The sequence below is a fragment of the Leucopleurus acutus genome (genome assembly GCF_964270905.1).
Source record: "Leucopleurus acutus genome assembly, chromosome: 7".
Taxonomy (NCBI): domain Eukaryota; kingdom Metazoa; phylum Chordata; class Mammalia; order Artiodactyla; family Delphinidae; genus Leucopleurus; species Leucopleurus acutus.
This window is the reverse complement of record NC_139150.1, coordinates 44,735,279-44,757,351: the sequence shown is the minus strand read 5'-3', so window position 1 is coordinate 44,757,351 and position 22,073 is coordinate 44,735,279. Positions and strand designations below refer to the sequence as shown.

The following is a 22,073-nucleotide window of genomic DNA, read 5'->3' as shown; positions in this document are numbered from 1 at the left end:
TTTTGATCGCCTTTTTAATTCCCCAGAGCACTGTATTAGATCTCTGTTGCTGTGTGACAAATTGACACGTATTTAGCAGCTTAAAATATACCCATTTACCTTATGCTTTCTGTAGGTGAGCATTCTGGGTGGCATAGCTGGGTTTCCTGCTCAGGGTCTCACAGGTGGGAATCAAGGTATTGGCTGGAGTGGGGTTCTCATCTGGAGCTCGAGTCCTATTCCAAGTTCATTCATGTTGCTGGGAGAATTGTGTTCCTTGCACCTATGTTACTGAGGCCCTCAACTTTTAGAGACCACCCCTCCTCCTGATGGACAGTTCACAACATGGCTGTTTGCTTTCTTCCTCAAGGCCAGCAGGAGATTGTGTTGCTGGTGCTATGCCTTTCCTTATAAGGGCCCACCTGACTAGGTCAGGTCCACCCAGGGTAAACATCAACTGATTAGAAAATATGGGCATGATATCCTGTTATATTCACCGGTCTCACCCACTCTCAAGGGGAGGAAATTATACAGGGAGGTGTATCCCAGGGGGCAGGGAGCTTGAGGGCTGTCTTAGAATTCTTTCTACCACAAGCTCCTCCTTTTACTCTTATTTTTACTTTTACATAGCATCTTTTTATCATTTCCTAACATAATGTCATATTATATCTCTGATATATTAATTATATACATATTTTAAAACATTTTCTGCTATTCACTACACTGTGTCTTTTTCCTCTGAGATCCATTAGCTTTGTTTTGATCTTTCTTTGGATATTGAAGGCTGTCCTCAAATATACAGTACCTTTGTCTGTCCATTCATGTTTGAGTGTGACTGAAAGCACTGTGTGCTTGTGGGGCTTATTGACTGGTGGTTTCCTCCGTAGGGTGAAGTGGTGAGGTCCTGGATGTTCTGCTGGCTTATACCCAGATGCCAGTTAAAATATTCCCTTCCTCCCCCGCATTGGGACTGTTCAGCTCTCCCAGAAAAGTATTCTCCAGCCTCCTCCCTGGGCGTAGATGCTAGACTGTACACACTGGGGCACTGGGGTAGGTAAAGGCAGCTGGGAGAGGGGTCTTACTGCTCAGTTTGCAGGTTTTTCAGCTAGCCCCCTGCTTTTAGTTCCTAGCCTAATTGCCACCTTCTCTTGTGCCTGCAAGTTCCATGAGCTTGGAAGCTATCTGGTTAATTTCTCAACAGGGTAATTCTACCATGTGTACTGGGTCATCTGGCAGCAGGGAGAAAGGAAGGTGATCTGGGGTTCTGGGGTTCTAATTACTCCTGAGAAACACTGTCACCCAGTACTCTTGGTTTCACTCCCATGCCTCATTCCTGCTCCCGTGTCTCCAGGCATCTCCAGTTCCTAATTCATGCTGGTTTCTGCGGAGACAAATCTGCTTGTTTCCTCCTGGCGTCTCCCTCTGCAGGCATCTGCACTTCCACTTGTGCACTTCCACTTCTCCTCTTCCGTCCCATTCCCTTTCCCCAAATGACTCACCTCTCATCTTTTGAGTCTCCTTTCCCTCTTTGGAATTTTATATGATTTTATAACTTCGTTCTCATTTTAGATTTACTTAGGTTAGAGTAAACCTAAATTCATGCGTGGTTTCAATCCACACTCTCTTTTTAAAATGCTGCTTTCTCTTGTTATATCACCATAGAACAAGTTGGGAGACACAGCTTTGCATGCTGCTGCCTGGAAGGGTTATGCAGATATTGTCCAGTTGCTTCTGGCAAAAGGTAAAGTGTGCTTAGTTTTTCTGGTCTTTGCTTACCCTGAAAAATAGGCTACGTCCACTTTTACCACTTGAAATAGTAGGGAAAACAATAGGATTCTTATTTTAAAACTGGAATTGTGGTCTCTACTCTGTCTGCATCACGGAGTTGTTATCATAAGATAAAATTGAGGTGATTTGTGTAAGCTTTTAATTTTAACTCAAAAGCTTGGTAAGCTTTAAAATCACATATATTACCCTCAGTAAGAATTTATTGTACATTTCTGCAGGATTAAAGGGCCTCAGAAAGAAGGTGTGTGTGTGTGTGTGTGTGTGTGTGTGTGTGTGTGTGTGTGCATGCGCACACATGTGCATGCACACATACAGAGGAGATCTCTCTAAGAAAGCTGTATGGGTGAAGTTGCTGAGGCCCCTGTTCTCACAGGAAAGCTTGATAGATAAGAAGGAATGCTGTGGCTGCGATGTCCTGCTTTGAGCTGAGCAGATGCTAGATGTACAGAAAACAAGAAGATACGTTGATTCCCTGTTTTTATACAAGTCAGAAGCAGCAGTGAAATTATGGACTCACCATCCATTCATCTGTTTGTCCCACAAATATTAGTTAATCCTTATAGAAGGCCAGGGATATCACCCCGTACTGCACCCTGGTCTAGAAGGCTGTAATATAGGATGCTTGAATCCCCAGCCTACATGTCACATGGATGCAGTATCATTAGGGATCCTTGGAGCAATGTTGTGGGTTATATGAGAGGAAATGTTTTTGATTTAAAGGATGTTGATGATGTAAACTCCAGGTGCAAAAGATCAGACACCTTGAGGACCACTGTAGTGCCCCCCAAAGGTATGCCAACATCTGCACTGTCTGCTATGGCAGCCACTAACCACACGTGCTACTGAGCCCTTGAAAGGAGGCTAGTCTGAATTGAGATGTGCTGTAAGTGTAAAATGAATACCAGATTTTGAATACTTAGTAGAAACAAAAAGAGTGAAGTAGCACAGTAATTTTCATATTGGTTACATGATGAAGTGATAACACTTTGGATATACTGGGTTAAATGAAATATATTCTTAAAATGAATTTCACATTTTGAAAACGTAGCCACTAGAAAAATGTAAATTACGTCTATGGCTCACATAATTTTCTACTGGGCAGCGCTGGTTGACAGGGACACAGGAAATGGTTGAGTTTCTTCTCTAGCATCCTGTCTCTGAACATTTCCCATCCTGACAGAAATCACGTATGTGAGTTCTCAAGTGTAAAGTAAGGTATGATCAGTCACAGAACTATGAACCTGCAGGATTTTTGACCTGTAGTACAGCGAGAGAATGAGGTTTTCCCTATAACCCCAGCTGTGGATATCTAAATCTGTTCATGAGAGATTTTCACACATGGTCACCGTATTCCTAATTAAACATACTATTTTTTTCTTGACAGTATTTTTGTGCCTTTGAGTTTTAGGACCTTTATATTTTGTTTACTGACGAGGATGTGGTTGTAGAGAAAATGGCACTCTCAAACACTGTGGCAGAGAGTGTAAATTGGTAAGCCTTCTTGGCAGGCAGTCTAACAGTAGCTAGCAGAATGAAAACATACATATCCTTACATTTCAGCACCACTTCTAGGAAACCGTCCTTCAGAAATGCATATAAACAAAGATGTTGTTCAAGGAGGTTCACGGCAGCATTGTTTGTGATAATGAAAATTAGGAAAAGCCTAAACACCCCTCAATAGAGGAGTGGTTAAATAAATTTTGGAATACCCACAAAATGGAATAATTATAAATATTTAAATAGATTGGGTTATAAGTATGTGTACTACTAAGGAATGAATACGATGATATATTATTAAGTTAAAAAAATCAAAACTAGTGGTTACCAGGGAGGAGAGGGAGGGAAAGGGGTAAGATAGGGGTAGGGGATTAAGAGGTACAAACTACTGTGTATAAAATAAATAAGCTACAGGGATACATGGTACAACACAGGGAATATAGCCAATATTTTGTGACAATTATAAATGAAATATAACCTTCAAAAATTGTGAACCCCTATGTTATACACCTGAAACTTATAAATATTTTACATCAACTAAAAAAAAAGGAAAATATCATTGGCAAAAAAAATCAAATTACAGACTAATACATGGAGTATGATTTTGTGTATATGTCCACATATGTCTGTGAATGCATTCTTGCACATAAGGGAGATGGGAACTGATGCCCACTTGTTGGGAATGGTCACCTCTGGGGGAGGTAGAAGATGGGGAAGGAAGGGGTTAGTTGAAGGCTGAAATGAGACATAAGCTTTTGTTCAGCATACATCTGTATTTTTGAATCTTTGACAATGAGAAAGATTTATGAATTCTGATGTAATTTATCACATAATAAAGACAAGGAAAAAAGGGAGTAGAAGATGGGCTGTGGGAACAATGGATTGCCTCTAGATTTTAGTGTTACTGATTCTGCTAATAAGCATGAGAGTATACTTAAGATAAATATTAATCTCCTCAAGCTCAACTTACATGGTCTTTTCTAAAGACCTTCTTGAAGAGAAGAGGCAAAGGGTGTATCGAATTTAATCTCCAAAAACTCGTGCCAAGGCACGTTGAGTCTAACTGATTTACTGTCCACAGGGACAGTCAACTCCTCACTGAAAAGTTCACATGCAATTCTATAGGGACTCGAAAGGAAGGCTATATTTTAATTGTGTATAATTATTACAGGTGCAGCAATAAGCTCCCTGATTAAAGCTGCCAAATATGTTATTACTGTTTTGAGAAAGTTTTACTGTTTGGAAAGAGCCTAGTTCGGGGCCAGAATGGTTCTCTAGTTAGTTCTGCCAAAAGTGATTCGTTTTGATGGAAAGAGGATTGGCTGCTATATAATTAACACTACTGTTCGTTATATAAGAAAGTTGTTAAGAGAGTAAATCCTAAGGGTTCTCATTACAAGGAAAAAAAAATTTTATATTCTTTTAATTTTGTATCTATATGGGATGATGGATATTTACTAAACTTACTGTGATAATCATTTCATGATGTTCGTAAGTCAAATCATTATCTGTACACCTTAAACTTATACAGTGTTGTGTGTCAATTATATCTCAATATAACTGGAAGAAAGAAAAGAAAAAGAGAAAAAAGAAACTAAAAAAAAAAAAAAGGTTTGGCTGCTACTATAGAGTCTTCAAAACACCTAATTTACTTTCTGTGTTGGGGAAGGTGCTAGAACAGACTTAAGAAACAATGAGAAGAAGCTGGCCCTGGACATGGCTACTAATGCTGCCTGTGCGTCTCTCCTGAAAAAGAAACAGGGAACAGGTACTTGATTTTAATCCTCCTTCCTCCTGATGCCATCATGACTGAGAGTTATCGATTTAATATTAGGGAAGATTTTTTCTTGGTAAATTCTTCAGGTGATTCTGAAGTTAGATTTTACATCCTTGGTCTGAATCAGAACTTCAACATGGAAGAATACCTTTATGCAAACAAATTTGAAGAGACATCGATTTTTTGCTATGATTAGTATGTTTCTTTTATTCCTTGCAATCAAGTTCTAATTACTTTGCTTTCCATTACAGTCCTTATCAGAGAATCATTGTTTCCATATTCTCATTTCAGATTTGTTTTTATGAGTGGTTATTACTAAATATTTTTTAATTATGCATTCAAGAGCTTTATGATTATATTTTGTTTCTATTTTAAATGAGGGTATCACAATTATTTGTAATCAAAATTTTGTGATCAGAATTATTCTAGACTTTGTAAATGTATCGGTATCTCTTCACAGTTCTATGCGTGGTTTTTTAAAGATAAGAGTGTATATTCTTTTTTTAAAAATTAATTTATTTTTGGCTGTGTTGGGTCTTTGTTGCTGCGCACAAGCTTTCTCTAGTTGCGGCGAGTGGGGGCTGCTCTTCGTTGCGGTGCACGGGCTTCTCATTGCGGTGGCTTCTCTTGTTGTGGAGCACGGGCTCTAGATGCATGGGCTTCAGTAGTTGTGGTACACAGGCTCAGTAGTTGGTGGCTCGCGGGCTATAGAGTGCAGGCTCAGTAGTTGTGGCGCACGGGCTTCGTCGCTCCGCGGCATGTGGGATCTTCCCAGACCGGGGATCGAACCCGTGTCCCCTGCATTGGCAGGTGGATTCTTAACCACTGCGCCACCAGGGAAGTCTGAAGATAGAGTGTATATTCTTAAAGATAATATCTATTGATGTAGGAGAAGAGGTTTGAAAAGTTCACATGCAATTCTATAAAAATGAAGAGTTTGTGTGGTGGTTTTGAAAAGGTGTTAAAGGAAAGAAGAGGTGTTAAACACATTTGCACTGTTCATGATTACTATTCAGAGATCGGCTGTTGATTTGACTTCTCAGTATATAGCCTGCTGAATGTGCTCCCCTAGATTCATTCTAACATGGTGATTCCAGAAAGGAGTACTGGGAGTGGCAGGGTGTGAACTCTGCCACCTCTCCTCTGCCACCTCTCCTGTGTCCCTCTTTCATTTATCATCAGTCTCCTGGCCCATGAGAAACCCAGAGAGGTAGAAAAAAAGAAAGGTGGAAGATGCTTGGTTGGAGGGAACATTTGATCTCTTTTTTCTCACTTCTCAAGCCTTATTCTACTTAATTATCTCCTGTTTGGCACTTTAATTCCACTTTGAAGTATAAGCCTGTAATGGATACATTTTTACTGCCGTTTTCTAGAAAGGAACTAGTATAATGGAGGATTCACCTTTTGCAAGTCTTTGCATTGCTACTCATCATTCTGGACTCTTTTAGTATCGCTTTAGAGTCTGAAGTTTAGACTGGTTCATGTTGGTGGAGAATCACCAAGACAACTTTTTAGAAATTTCCATTATAGAGGCTAAGTGCATGTGTTTTCATTTTATCCTTAGGGTATTATCATTTTCAGAGTTCTCCAGCTTGGGTAATGAGATGCTCATTTCTGTTTCTATCATTTGAATCAAATTCCCATTAATGTTTGAACCCTTGGAAAACGTATTTCTCCCTCAGGTATCCCTTGATTTATGAGAAGAGTCAATATTATGCTGTCCCATATTCCATTTCTAGCATAAGCAGCAAAGTATATCAGTCCCCTGGTTTCCTGCTTTAGTCAATTAAAGAAAGCAAACAGCCCACCTCTCTTTGTGGCTTACCAAGGGAACTTCCCAGAATCATCTTTCCTTACCTATCATCAAATTCCCATCATAATTCTCACAAATCCATTGTTCCGTTTGTCCCTTATTTCAGATAAGTGTTTGTTCCAGATTCTTATTTAACCTCAGTTCAGGTATAATGTAAACTATTAAGCAGTTAGGGACTTCTTAATTATTTAAGCCATGCATGTTTGCTGGCAGAGCAAGTCTTTCTTTAAAGTAATTACTCATGCATAGATGTGTATAGGTTCTACCAAATGAGTGAGAAAGTGTTTACCAGCTGAGTGGTGCTCCCTAGCTACATTTTGACTGAGAAGCCGTATTTGCAGCCATGTGGGAGAAACACTTTTACTTGAGGTGGACCTCTCACGCCCTGCGGCCTTGGTTGGGTCAGGAAGAAGGACTATGACCTAATTTCCTTTCTCTGCCACTGACTTCCTGCCGCTATATGGGCACCTCCAAAACATCCTGACTGAGGAGTAAGGTTTCTTATGAGCTAACGGTTATCAGGGTCTCATGCACACTATGAGTTTGATGGTGACAGACAATGAGAATATCACACCTGCTCAGACCCCAGAGAGCTACACGCAGAAGCCTCCACATGAACAACTGGAGCTGGAAGAGGCAGGTGGCAAACTTTTCTCTTTTTCTCCTCATTTGTCTGTAGTCTTTGTAGAAAAGGGCAGGGACGTTGGTGTTCTGTTTCTCTGTTTACTCCAAGTTTCTTTAGTTTACCTTCCTAAATTTGTGCTCTACTGATTTCAGTAATGAGGTAATTAATCTTGGGGCCTGGCACACAGAGCCAAGAAATGGATCTTCGTATTTCATTTTTCATGTTACCTTTTTCTCTGTTTTCTTTTTCTTCATTTGCCCAATTATCCAGTTTAAAAAATTTTAATTTGTATTTTGATCCTCGTTGGAATGAGAGTTTGAATATTTGGCCGTATAGCAAATTGCCAGCATGAGCTCTAAGCCAGAGGAGGTATATTCTGACATCGTGGTCCACTTTTAAAAGCACATCTTGAGGGCTTCCCTGGTGGCGCAGTGGTTGAGGGTCCGCCTGCCGATGCAGGGGACGTGGGTTCGTGCCCCGGTCCGGGAAGATCCCACATGCCGCGGAGCGGCTGGGCCGGTGAGCCATGGCCGCTGAGCCTGCGCGTCCGGAGCCTGTGCTCTGCAACGGGAGAGGCCACAACGGTGAGAGGCCCGCGTACAGCAAAACAAACAAACAAACAAACAACAACAACCAAAAAAACCACATCTTGAATTTCTTATAGGGACAAAATAATTTACATGTTACAGTTACCATGAAGGGTAACTTTAGGATATAGGGTGGGGTCAAGGCATACTTGAGGATTGAACCTTTCAGTTCTTTTTCCAATTTTTAAAAACTAGGGTATAATTTACATTAAGTAAAGTACATAAATCTTAAGTGTAATCTTGATGATTTTTTTTTTACTGTGCTTACACTTTTTTTAAAATTCATTAACCTGATTTAATCCACACTGAAATTAACCTTTTTTTTTTTTTTTTTTTTTTTTCCGGCCGTGCCACACGGCATGCAGGATCTTAGTTCCCCAACCAGGGATTGAACCTGGGCCCCCTGCAGTGGAAGTGCAGGGTCCTAACCACTAGACCGCCAGGGGATTCCCACTGTGCTTAAACTTATTAACCATAACCCAGATGATAGAGGACATTTCCCACACAACAGAAGCCTCCCTCAGAATCCTCTGCTTCTCTCACCATAGATTAGTTTTGCCTGTTTTCAAACTTGATATAAATGGAATCAAACAGTGTGTGCTTTTTGGTGTCTAACTTCTTTCACGTACCACGTCTATGAGATTTTACATGTTATTGTGTTTATCCCTCCACCGTTTGTTTATTTATTTGTTTGTCTGTCTAAGTTCTGGTGCTTTGGAACATGTAAATCCAGGGCAGTGAGATTGAGAAAAAATATGGAAGTGAGGTAGGGGAGGCTGAGAAGCACTACTAGGGGATACATTACCATGATAGTCATGCCCCAAGACGGGCTGTGAAGATACCGCTTATTATCAGCACTTCGCCATATGAGAAGTTTCCAGAGAAACTGTGCCTCAGAGCAGTCCACAGAAGGAAGGAAGGAGAAGTTTATTTGCCTGGCTCTCACTTTCTATTTGGTCAGAATTTGCACCGTGGCCAGTCATCTTCCTCTTGCTTAAAGCAAAGTGCCAAAGTAACCATTGAAGGACAAGGAATATCTCCAATATTGAAAAACACAGGTTTGTAGTAGCAAAGTAGAAAGGGGAAGAGCTTTGCTATTTGTCTTTTTGTCTTTAGCTTAAAAGGCTACTTTTACCAAGTTCATGGCCAGTCCTGAAGTTTGTGGGTGTGTATGGAACAGAACAAAATACCTTCCTCCCAGGTCTCCAGAACTCCTCTTAAGGAGAATGGAGAAGAGTACAGTCAACCCGGAGACTTCTAATAGTTTGGAAGCTGAAGTCGTTGAAGGCCACCTCTGTTCTGCGTAAAGCCACTTGTTCTAATTTTACCTTTCTTTCTCTCTTGTATAAGATAAATCGGTTTCTATATCCCTGCCCTCTCCCCTGCCCCTTCCTTTTTTTTTCAATAATCATTTTTCTAAACCTATGAAGACTTAAAAAAAACTACAGTATCATCAAACGTCTTGTGATGGTCTAAATTTACCATTTTCTCTTACATGTTTTTTATTCTTTGCTTATTTATTTATGTTTTGTTAAGTAGGGTCCAAACTGATAGCTATGTCTCTTGTTTCTTTGTTTTTCAATTAATGTTTCCTTTCCCTCTCCTTTTCCTCTTTGTTTAGCCTTGCAGTTTATTTGTTAAAGAAACTGGGCCAATTTCCCTGAATTTCCCAGTGTAGACATTGCATGCATGCATTCCCATGGTGTTGTCATGCTCCTCTGTCCTCTGTATTTTTGTCAATTGGTGTTACAGCTAGAGGTTTGATTAGATTTGGATTCTATCTATCATCTATCTATCTACCTATCTATCTATCTATCTTAGGGATAGAGGGAAGAATACTTCATAAAGAAAATTGAGTTCTTCTATCAGAGGCGCACAGTATCTGTTTGTCACTTGTCCTGCAATGTTAGCATCCATAGATGATCATTGTCTAGATTCATTATTTCACTAATGGTCGCAAAATGGTGATATTCTAATTTTGTCACTCCTTTCTTGGTTATTAGTTGGAACATTCTATAAAGAAAAATTTCCCCTTATCAACTCTTTGGTTACTTGAGCAATAGTTTGTATATCAGGGGCAGAATAAAGCCTTGATTTTTATTTACCTTTTAAGAGTTTTCAAAATAACCTGCTGGTTCCCTGTTATTTTTCGAAGGGGGCCAATGAATTCTCTTTGGTGTGTGTTGAAATATTTGCTGTGTTTTAATCCAGCATAGTTTCCTTACTGGTAGCCTATCTTTGGCTAGTGGAGGCCTCTTCTGGTTGGATCCTGAGCCCTTTTAAAATGATGCTCTTTGCTAGGATCCTTGTTTTATGGCATAACAAGAGGTTTCAGGTCTCTCTTTTACAGTTTCTTCCCCAGACTTGGAATCAGTCATATCTCCAATGAGCATGGGCTTATAGTATTTAGAGACCATGTTCGGGGTGCTATATATAACATACATTTATTGAGCTCTAACAATGTGCTTGCATTTCAGTTTTCCCCTTAAAACTATACCTCGTGTAACCTGTTGCTATAGGAATTTGACTAGACAGTTTGAATTTGATTGGACAGGTGAACAGTTAAAGATCAGATGTCTTCCTTTTGAACTCTGTTTAAGGTTGACTTAACATTTGATGGGGTTCAGCTCTTTCTATTTTAAAACTTTTATTTTTCAATTCAGTTTCTTTTGCTTCTGAGTATACTTTATCAATGTTTTCTAAAATGAAACTGAAGCTTTTGTGTTTTCATTCTCTTTCTTTTTCTTTTCCTTTTCCCCCCCTCATTAGTTATCTTTCTACCCAGTGACCTTGCCTTCAGGTAAGGCCACAGGTTGTCGACTGACTGAAGCCACCTGTGCACTTGTCATTGGGAAAGGAGGTTGGATGCACAGTTGTCAGGGTGGACGGGCTTCTGGTGTGTTCCACATTGGTCATGGTGCATGTGGCTGTCGTATTTTGTTTAAGGTAGACTAATGGTACCTCAGCAACATGTGCTTTACTTTTCTGCATGTCTAGGTAACATGCAGACGAATGTATTTGTCAGCCTCTGTGGCAACAGAAACTAATCAGTTAGACTGGAAAGCAAAAGTAGAAAAATATCCTTGGAGAAAATACAATCCGTAGGTCTGAGGGAAGATTACAGTGTTTTGAATTGTCAGGAGCTTTGAAAGTGAAAACAAAATCTGAGCCATTTGTAATTTCTCTGTTTTGCTTTTCCCCCATTCCTTTTAGATGCAGTCCGAACATTAAGCAATGCCGAGGACTATCTTGATGATGAAGACTCAGATTAATTCCTTTCCAGAGCTTTGAGATCTAAAACTTGTGTTGCTTTTGCCATTTCAAAACCTTGTCTTTGCCAGAAGAGTGTTGGTAACTGTAAAAAAAGAAAAAAAAAAAAAGTCTATATGAACGTGGCAGTATTGCACTGTTTGAATAAAACATGTAAATGAATAGGTCTCACCTTCAGTTTGCCAATAAGTGACTGGATATTTTGCTGTATAAAGTACATTTTTGTTCACCAGAGTAGAACAAGAAGAGATTATTTCTATTTATCAAGCTTAAAAGAATTTTAAGAAATTTTTTCTTTAAAAAAATCGGGATTTTTTTTTTTAAAGTTCTTTACCTCAAGGATTGAGATAGTTTGAATTGATTTTTCAAGGGGGGAATGCTTATTATAATAATAAACTGAAAGACTTAATAGAAAATCGTCAGCTATTCTGACAAAAATAAACATTTTAAGAGACTTTATTTCCTTTGTTTTGTGGTATCACTCTTTGCTGGTAAATAAATAAAGCTTTTTATATTTATATTTAGGTAAAGACTGATTTGATTTTTTAAATAACATTTTGTATTATTAGCACAGAAGAATCATAGTAGCCAAATTTTCTTTCTTTCTTTCTTTTTTTTCTGGATACAGTGTATTTTATTGATGGTACATGACAAAGTAGGGCTCCCTAAGCCCCTCCCCTTCTTTAGGGGGTCTGGGATGGAAATCGTGTGGAGGTCGGGAGATTCTCAGTGTCTTGGGGGATCCCGTTGGCATAGTAGCCAAACTTCTGTTCAGCCTTCTATATCTGCTTTGATTAAAGTGAAGACAACAGTCATTGAGGAGATACATTTCTAATAAAATATATAAACTTTAATAATTAGGAGACTTTCAATTTTCTCTCCAATGTTGGCCTTAATATGAAGAAACCCAGCAACTCATTAAAGTTTGCTTAAGGTTTAAAAGATTAAAAAATTGATTTCCTTATTATGGAAGCTGCTATAATTTTTCATAATGGAGTAGCGTTCAGTTTTTCACTTTGGTGACAATTATTTTCTCTAAACATGGCTCTACCTTGTAATGATCTGGATTCTTTTGCTAAAACATCAGTTTAACATTGCAGGGAGCCTTCTGTACTACTGAAGTGACACTTCATTTGAGATTCTAATCTTGTATCACTGCAGTGATGATATTAGAAATGACACAGCCATTGGCATTTGCCCGGATTCCAGGCCCCAGACCCAGAAGTATATTTTGCAAGAAGCCTTTGATGCTAATTTCAAAAACACACATTGATGAAGAGAAGAAAATGTCTGAAGAAGGAAGTGGGTTAGCTCAGGAAATGAATAACTGCCTTTAGAGGAGTTTCCTCTGTCTGTGACTTTGGCTTTTCTCTCTGTGGGTGCTTTGAGAAAGGATACCCTGAGAAGCCTGGTAGAGGTCTATCAAATACCCCAAATACATTTTAGTAGAAAGACATCTGTACAAGTAATAACAGCGAAAGATGAACACAAAATCTAAAATTAGTATTTTATTTTCAAAACAAATGTGTAAATTTTAATTAAACATTTTTATTGCTTCATAAGCATAAACTCGAATATATGAAATTCTCATTGAAATTCTGTTCCCACAGAACCTTTTAAGGATTTGTTTTTTAAAATAGGGCTTGTGCCTTAACAAAAAGCTTTTGGAAATCTCTAACTTTTTACTCTTGTATACTTTGGACCGGGGGTAATCAGGATAGATGCCAACTAAGCACTCAATTTTTTTTTTTTTTTGCAGTACGTGGGCCTCTCACTGTTGCGGCCTCTCCCGTTGCGGAGCACAGGCTCCGGACGCGCAGGCTCAGCGGCCATGGCTCACGGACCCAGCCACTTCGCGGCATGGGGGATCTTCCCGGACCGGGGCACGAACCCGTGTCCCCTGCATCGGCAGGTGGACTCTCAACCACTGCGCCACCAGGGAAGCCCCACTCAATTTTTTTTAACATCAGTAGAGAGAACACAGTTTGTAGGAATATAGATAATTTTTATGAAAATACTACGTGCTTTTTGTAGACTTATAATGTATTTGAGGAAAAGAAGCCTCACTGTCATTGCTTTTAACATTATCAAAACTAAGAGAATTCTAGAAAGTTGGCCAACTATGTATAGTTTTTTTGGCAGTGGAGGGTAGACTTAGGTATATGCACAGTTTTTTTGGTTGAAACAGCACAATGCATTTGGCTGTGGTTGAAACTCCATAGGAAAATTTACTTTGCTGCTTGTTTATTCAGTCTAGCTTATCTGAGCTTTTGCAGAGATTGTTTAATGCTGAACTCAGCAAAAAAATTCAGTTCCAGGAACTTGCCACCACTCTGACTCTGTGCAGAGGAGAGCTTTGATTATATTCTAGAAATGACTTTGAAGGTTTTGCTGTAACCCGAGCTTTCTGACAGTCACTGTGGCCTGAACTCCTTCCCAGACACTGCATCCTTTACATAGAAAATGCCTTTTAGCCCCTTGGGCAGTGGGAGACTTGTCCAGCTATAGGCCCAGTAACCTCATGCAAAGAACAGTTTTTAATCATAGTTTCCCATTTTAGTTTCTTTCTGGGACTGGTGTCTTGCAAATTATTTGTTGCTAGATTGGCATGCATTACAGTTGTCAGTTTCTGTTTTTTCAGTGAGCACCCCCATTGGCTGCTTTTTAAAATAGGATTGGGTATGTTGTTACCCAAAGGGAAATGTTGAGCAAAGCAGTGGTGACCGTATTTTTTTTATCTTAAAAATCAAACTGGAAATAATGCTAAAACTGAAATCTGAGATAATTTTAGGCAGAGTTGAAAACATAATGTTTCCATATAAACTTTCCTCATAACTGTTCTTTATTGTGTAGAATTTCTGATTTACTGATATTTTTTCTTTTGTGAATCACGCAGTTTTCATCTTTTCTTTGTAAATGATGATTTCTGATAGGCCACAAGAGCCTAACATTTACATCTGACCATCAGCATTTCCCTCTTGACTTTTTTGTGTTTGTTCTCGTGAATTTTATATTGTAAATATGTGTGTAGCAGTAATACACAGATAGCCATACATTGTGCAGTCAAACTTCGAAGTGTCTGATTACTAAAAGTTGAGGTTTTGGTGGGAGAGGTATTGCAAAAGATTTTGCTCTCTCTTTTTAACTGAAAATATAGCTTTGGTGAACAGTTTTCTTAAGGAAAAATTACAGACCACAAATTTATGGTTTCTGTCTCCTTATTTCTTAATAACAAGTCTGTACATCTTCTCCCGTAAAATGACATAAAATTAAATAAAACAACCATTTATTAAATGCCTACTCTGCTAGTTCTGTGCTAGGTACTTTCATAGACTTGATGTCACTTGATCCTTACAGCAACCCTGGGGCGGCGAACATTAACGCCCCTACCTTTTTACAGAGAAGCTGAGGTTTGAAGAAGTTAAGTAAGTGGCTCAAGGTTACACTGCTGGAAGGTGGAAATGCAGGTCTGGCCGACTCCTGAGCTCATGCATCTGCTGCCTACTGCAACTGACAGGTGACGCCATTCACATGCTGCCAGAAAAATATGTAGACAGAGACCAGCTCCTTTTCCAACTCAAGCTTTGATTGTAGTACCTAATAAATTGAGCTAATGTAATTGAATGTGTTATTTAAACCAACCCTCTAAAAAAACATTTTTTTTTAAATAAAGGATCTCCTTTTTTTTTCCCCAGAAAAATTTTGCAAAACTTTTTGATTCCCAGTAACCCTGAAGAAATATGATTTAATGAAGCAGGTCGTACCCCTAAGTTTCCAAAATTTCCAACTCAATGCATAGCAGACAGAGTATGAAAGAAGGAAAGTCTAGAATAGCAGCTGTTCATCTTGCTCTGAGTTTGCATTGCTAAATTCAACATTTCCCTGAGAGTCTGAGGGCTCCTCACATATTTCCACCTCACCATGAAAATAAATGCGTCCCTGGGAAGAGTCGGAGAATGTTTCTTACCCAAGCGTGGGAGGTCATCATGGACATGCAGGTAACCTCACGCTTCCGAGGCAGTTCCGCTGTGTCTTCTGCCAATGGCCATCTGCTCATCGTTCCCAACAGGCTCCCACCTAAACTTGCGCTGTTGCCAGCTAGGAGCTGGAGTGAGGCCAGGTTCCTGGCTGTGGCTGGAAAAGAAAACTGAGGAATCTAAAGGTGCGAGTTAGAGAGACTGAGAGGAAGCAGGAAGGAAGATGGAAGAAGAGACAAGGAGGAAAGAGGCTAAACAGCAAAGGAGGAATGGTGACCTGTCCTAAATTACCCATAGTTCTGATATGAAATCATAAGAATGCTTCAAGAAGTGGCGAAGTGTATGGCCTTTGGAGTAGAATTCTCTGGATTCAAGTCTGGTTCTGTTGCCTGTTGCTGAGTGACCTGGACAGGTTACCTAAAACACTCAGACTCCTTAACTGTAAAATGGGGGATGTAATAGTACCTACTGCTTAAAGTTAAGAGGATTAAATAAAATGATCTATGTAAATGACTTAGGAGAGTACCTGGCAGAGTAACTGCTAAATAAATGTTGGCTATACTCATAAGCTTGAATGAGGAAGTTTTCATGAAAAACAAATAGATGTGTACAGATGAAGAATGTATTAACAATGTTTTTCAAAGGCACCATTATTGTGAAGAGTGGGATTCCCTAAAATGCTTTTAAAATGGGTGGAGGACAATGATATTTCCTTACAGTCATTTAGATGTGTTTACTTGTGATAGTAGCATTTTTCAAGATAAATATACTTTCTGTGAGTTACAGGAAGAGATGTGTAACTTGAAAAGACCTGGTTATTACTGTTGTTATTATTAAAATAATTCAAACGTCAAGTGAGGAGAATGTCTCTACCACCGCTTCAGCTTTATATTGTTGCTTTGGTGTGGTTTGATGGGCTTAGAAAGACCATAGGTCCAATATTTGGTATGTGGTGATTTCTAATTGGAATTGGATGATTTCTAATTTGGTGTTAGCATCTTGCTCTTACATAGGCCTTCAACATGGGAACAATATGTCTATTTAAATGGATAAGCTTTTCAGCTTTGTATGTTTCCCCCGTAAGGTCTAAGCTTCAAGAATTTGGTCTCCCAGTGTCAATGACATACAGTAGAGAATCTAAGACACCTGGAAGTAAAGTATCATAGAATCCTCACTAACTTTGAACAAGAAGGCGATAGTATAAGAACTAAATTGGGTATTTCATCATTTGCCACTCCAGGAGGGGAACTGTTGGGGCCACCAGGAAAATGCCTTCTTATTCCAAGAGGAAGTTTCAGATGTAGAAGTGAGGCCTGTTTGGGTACTGGGTGGTGTGGAGAATCAGCCAAAGCCAGTCATTGACTGAAACTAGAAATAGCTGCAGAGAAGTCCACAGCTCCGAAAAGCTCTCAGGTAGAGAGGATTTGTCACCATGACACCAGGACTCAGGGAAACCTGGCCTGTAGCCCTTGCCCTGTCATTTCTGAGCACTGTGACACTAGCCAGGCCCCTTGATGCCCCTGTAATGAGGATCAGGTGACATTGGCTCCTTGTGTGAATGCCAAGTGTCATTGCTGCAATTTTTTAGAGGACCTCGATCAAGGATCTGATTTTTGAGAATCTCAGATTACAGCATAAGTCACTGTGGTTGCTGTGTCAGTTTTCCATCACGTGATACCCCCTGATCTGCAGCAGGACACATGAAGAACCCCTGCACTTAATCTCAGAACTGGGGTTCAGATGATGGATCTCAGGATGAAAGGGCACTTGGAGGTCTTCAACCCAGCTGAGTATGAGTGTGCTGTGGTGCAGTGGGAGGTTTTTGCTTATCTTTAGGTCTGCATTCATCAGTGCTGGGGATACTGCTTTTCTATGAGTCATGTGATTTCCACGTTTTGTTTTTTTTTAACATCTTTATTGGAGTATATAATTGCTTTACAATGGTGTGTTAGTTTCTGCTGTATAACAAAGTGAATCAGCTATACATATACATATATTCCCATATCTCCTCCCTCTTGCGTCGATTTCCACGTTTTTAACCACTTGGTCACTACTTACAGATACTGTATCAAATTTGTGAATGCCTTTCTTCTCCCTCTTCAAAATGGAAACTCTGCCTTCTCTCTCTCTCCATTTTTCATTTTTAGTTAGTAATGGTTTCTTCTGTACTGTTATGTGAATTCAGTTACTACCACTACATCTGATTATTTAGCATTTATTCCCCACTGGGAAATTTCAGCAAGAAAACTTTTTGTACGAGAATTGTTCTTAAATTGCATCCTTGAACATTCCTCAGATGTTTTATTCATTCTAATTTCTGGCCCCTCTCCACTTTTTAATAGCTGGAGCTTGAGGCCCAGAAGTGACATCTTAATTAGAAACAGTAAATTAATGGCAGAGCTGATCACCAAGGAGGAATCAGATGCAGAGGATTCGAAATAGCTGCCATGGGTGTTTCTTTCTAAATCATGTTGCTGTGTGAGAGACTGTTTTCCTACTTTAGGCGTTTTTTTTCCTCTAGAGGATTTTCCAAGTTCTTTATCTTCAGCTCTGACTCGCCGTCCTCTTTTCTTTTTCTCTAACTACATTTTAGCCACACACGGGGGGAATGGGAAGGGCCTAATTGAATCAATTTTTTTAAAAAATTTTATCTCCTGATAAAAGGTTAGTATGGGAAGAAATGGAAATGCTAGCCAAAGTGAAATCTGAAAGGATTGAATTTATCATCTGTGTTTTGTGGCTGGCCCCTATTACCTATCCTAGATGAAAAGGAGTTGAAACTCTTGTGTCCTAATTTTACTTATTGAGTTACTACAATAAGATGACTCAATTCCATAGAGTATGTCCAATCACAGAATATCAGTGTTCATTGTGTTTTCTCTCTGTTTCATCTATCAGCAATGAATGTTGCTGAATATTCAGCAAATATTGATAACACTTCTGCATTTAAGGAATTCCTTTTTAAGCTGAAGAATAACTAAATATGTTGAATGGTTTTACTTAGTACTTGTCTAACAGCATTGTCATTAGACCCACCTAGGAATCCTAAGAATGAAACCATGGTAAAATGGTAAATATTTATGTCTATTATGTTTCCTTTGAACCAAGAGCCCAGTAAACTTTGTAATGACTGCAAGTGAGTAAGAATAAAAGGCCAGTTTCACTTCCTCAGTTTTCACTGATGTGCCTTGCTTATTTTAATGGCCTGCCTGTATTTTTTATTGTTGTGTTAGTAATGATTTCACATAAATTCATACCAACAGGAAAAATCTCATTGTGTTCAAATTAGTTTGTGGATCCCTTCTGCTGCATACAATTGTGGTTTAGTACTAAAACCGTAACAATATACATCCAGTACTATCAAATTTTCCTTTTTACTGCAAGTTTTGTAACAAACTTTATTCTCTATATGTCATTTTTATTTCTCTTTCAGCATAATTTCTTTATTGTGAGAAAAGTCACCAATACTTATTTTTAAAGAATACTTTGATTACATACTATTTTCTTGTTCTGTATTTTATAAAATCCATGAAAATTCTCTCATCTCCACACCAGTAAGGAGTTTTTAACTGTGATCTGAGGAATTGTCTATTATTTGATTTTTTAAAAAATTGGATTACATCATGCTGTTGCTTAAAATACTTTTAAGGTTTTAATTTGAAGTTGGAATGGCCTGTTCTCGAACTTTTTTTATTGCCCTGCATGTATTTTTTTAATGAAGAAAAATTGGTTTCATTTTAAAATATTGATTAAAGCAAACTAATATTTAAATGCAATTGTTGGATAATAATAAAATTATCACTATCTACATTTCCTCCTTTTAGAACTTTAAAACCTGTATTTGTTCTTTCTTCCCTGTTCCTTTATCCCTTACATCCAATTTACAACCCTTGTCAATCCTAACTCCAAAATGATGTCTCTCAATCTGTGCTTTCCTTTCCATTTCCACTACTACTGCCTGGATTCTCAAGGAGGAGTTTGTGACCCTGTTTTGGGGGTAGCATCTGAGTAGAGGTTGCTGGTAAATAAAATAAGCTGGAAAGGGATGTCCTTGGGGATTTGAGGACAAACTGCAGTTAAGAGACAGTATAATTAGGAAGAGCCAAAGTTGCAGCAAGGAAGATGAAGATGTGCCCCACATTTGTAAATGAGGCAAAAAACTCAACTGGTGGGAATAAAATTAAGATGTGGACCAGGCGAACCTTATACATGGTCTCCAGGGTACCTTGCAGGTGTGGGTCTAGCTGCCTAGAAAGGCTTGCTGTGCTATATGGCCAGCACCCCAGCTCAGGCTCTCCCCAAATGCCTTACCATCTAACCAGGCATACTTTCTGCACTCAGGCACTTTCCCAGCTCAGGCTCTCCCCAAATTCCTTGCCATCTAACCAGACTCACTTTCTGCACTCAGGCACTTTATGTTCCGTTCCTTCCTGCACACTATTGACATAATTATTTAATTGACTATTTTCCATAGGGAATGATCCTCTGTCCTCTCTTGCTCTTGAAACTGAAATCCAAGGCAACCTCTGCTCTGAAGCATTTTCTGTTCAGTTAAGCTGGAAATTATCTCTTTCTCCTTTAATTTCCTGTAACATTTGCTGTTTTTACTTTTCAGTTATCATATATCAAATATTTTTGTGCCATAGTTACTTTGTGTTTATATTCACTCCTTATCTCATTGAGCTCATTGTTTTTGCCTCAGATAACATAGTGCCTGGCATAGAGTAAGTGTGCTTTAAAAAAAAAGTTATACTGTAAAATTGATTTTTTCCCCTTTTCTATGTAGAGTTCTATGAATTTCAACACGTGTATATATTTGTATAACCACCATAATCAGGATACAGAACAGTTCCGTCACCCCAGATAACTTTATGTGCTATCTCTTTTTAGTCACACCCTTCCCCCCTACTCCACCCCAATCACTCCATCTACTGTCAATTCCTGATCTGGTCTCCATCCCTGTTTTGTCTTTTCCAGGATGTCATGTAAATGGAGTCATACAGTATATATAATCTTTTGAGACAAACTTCTTTCACTCAGCATAATGCCTTTGAGATTATCCAAATTTGTTGCATGTATCAACAGTTCCTTTTTTAAAAATTGCTAGGCAATATTCCACTTCATGAAGGTAACAGTTTGTTGCTGAACATTTGGGTTGTTTCCAGTTTTTGGCAATTTTGAAAAGCCATAAACATTTATGTACACGTTTAGTAAGTGTTTGTTTTTTTTTCTCTTCTTTTTTTTTTTAAACGGAAAGCATATCAGATTTCCGCCTATTTCCGTCTTCACCAGGGGGGTGAAGCAGCAGAAATGGAACAGGTGCTTGAATTCTAACCTCCCACGGCTGCATGGACCTTTTCTTGCGCCCATGATTTCCTTACCTGTCCTTCAAATATTTTTCCATTTACTTTGGAAATCTACATTTCTTTGGCAACACACCCAAGGCCCAGGTGCACGGATCTCTGCTACCACCTGAGTGATAACCAAGCTGTACCTCTAAATCCGCGATTTTCCGCAAGCATTCAGCAGCCGGTCCAGAGGGTCTCCACGCAGGGCTCACCCCTCCGGACTAGCATGGGGTCCGCGCTGGCCAATGCCGTCTACCCGCCGGGGAAGGGACCCGCAGGCAGAAGCACAACTACTTGGACCGGAGCGCCCGGGGCTCTGCAGCACCCGCTGCCCCGCGCTCGCCGTGCTGGTCTCCGCCCCCAAGCCTGCGCCGGGTCATCTCGCGAGATCTGGACTAGGCGATCTCATACCACCACGTGAAGTACCGTGTGGGCGTCGCAGCTGTCGCTTTAGCACTTCTAACACAGCCTCCCCGCGACCTTTGTCGCGTGCTCCGCTGCGCCCTCTGCCACCGGGGCAGCGAGCACCCCTGCTGCTGCCACATTTCCGAGGGCGAGTCCCCAGGCTGCCGGCCCTTCGCCCTGGGAAACTGGAGCCCAGGCCTCCACGTCCAGCGCGGGCATCGCACCAGCCACCAGGCAAGTGCCGTTTCAGTGAGTCGATTTCAACCGCTTGGTCTTACGGACCGCCTTATGTTAGCAAAACTTGGGATAGGCCTCAGTGGAGGCTGAGAAGGAAAACCTTCGTTTCCTTTACTGTTCACGCTCAGACACCAATGTGTGGGTTTCCCCACCAAGCAATTCTCCAACTCTCCGGAGGGCAACCGGGTGTCCTATAATTCAGTTAAATTCTGATACTCTCTACCTGGGGTTAGGGCTAGATACTACAGGTTAAGGGCTCGGTCCTACAAGACTGCCTCTGGCCACTCTTCTTATGCCAGTCACAAGCCCAGGTTGTCACCTGTGCGCCTGGGTGGTTATGATTCAGATATACCCATGACCCCTGACCCCTGACCCCTCTTGAGCTTGATAATTTGCTAACGTGGCTCACAGAACTTAGGAAAATGTTTACTAGTTTGACAGAGTTGCATAGGGCAAGGTGTGGCGGAAAGGACTGGAAGAGTCCCCACCTCTCTGAGTGTGCTGCCCTCCCAGTGCCTCCATGTATTCACCAACCCAGAAGTTCCCCAAATCCTTTCCCTTAGGTTTTCTTAGAGGCTTCATTACACAGGCATGATTGATTAAATCATTGGTTATAGGTGATTAACTCAACCTCCAGTCCCTCCTTCCTCCCAGAGGTGGGGAGGCTTGTTTCCGTGGTTAAACAGCTGTCATCCTGAGGCTTTCCAGGATCCCCCAGCTGTTAGTCATCTCATTAGCATACAAAAAAGCATCACTTCTGAGGTTACAAG

General features: G+C 40.0%; 1 protein-coding gene across 1 annotated transcript in view; it reads left to right on the top strand.

Moving 5' to 3' along the window:
- OSTF1 (osteoclast stimulating factor 1) overlaps positions 1-11,860 on the top strand; it is a 48,971-nt gene extending 37,111 nt beyond the window's left edge. Inside the window, exons 8-10 of the mRNA XM_082843256.1 lie at positions 1,642-1,720; positions 4,934-5,032; positions 11,280-11,860. Of these exons, the coding sequence (XP_082699382.1) occupies positions 1,642-1,720; positions 4,934-5,032; positions 11,280-11,338 (237 nt within the window). The 3' untranslated portion in view covers positions 11,339-11,860. The remainder of the gene's footprint in view (positions 1-1,641; positions 1,721-4,933; positions 5,033-11,279) is intronic.
- The last annotated feature ends 10,213 nt before the right edge of the window (positions 11,861-22,073 follow it).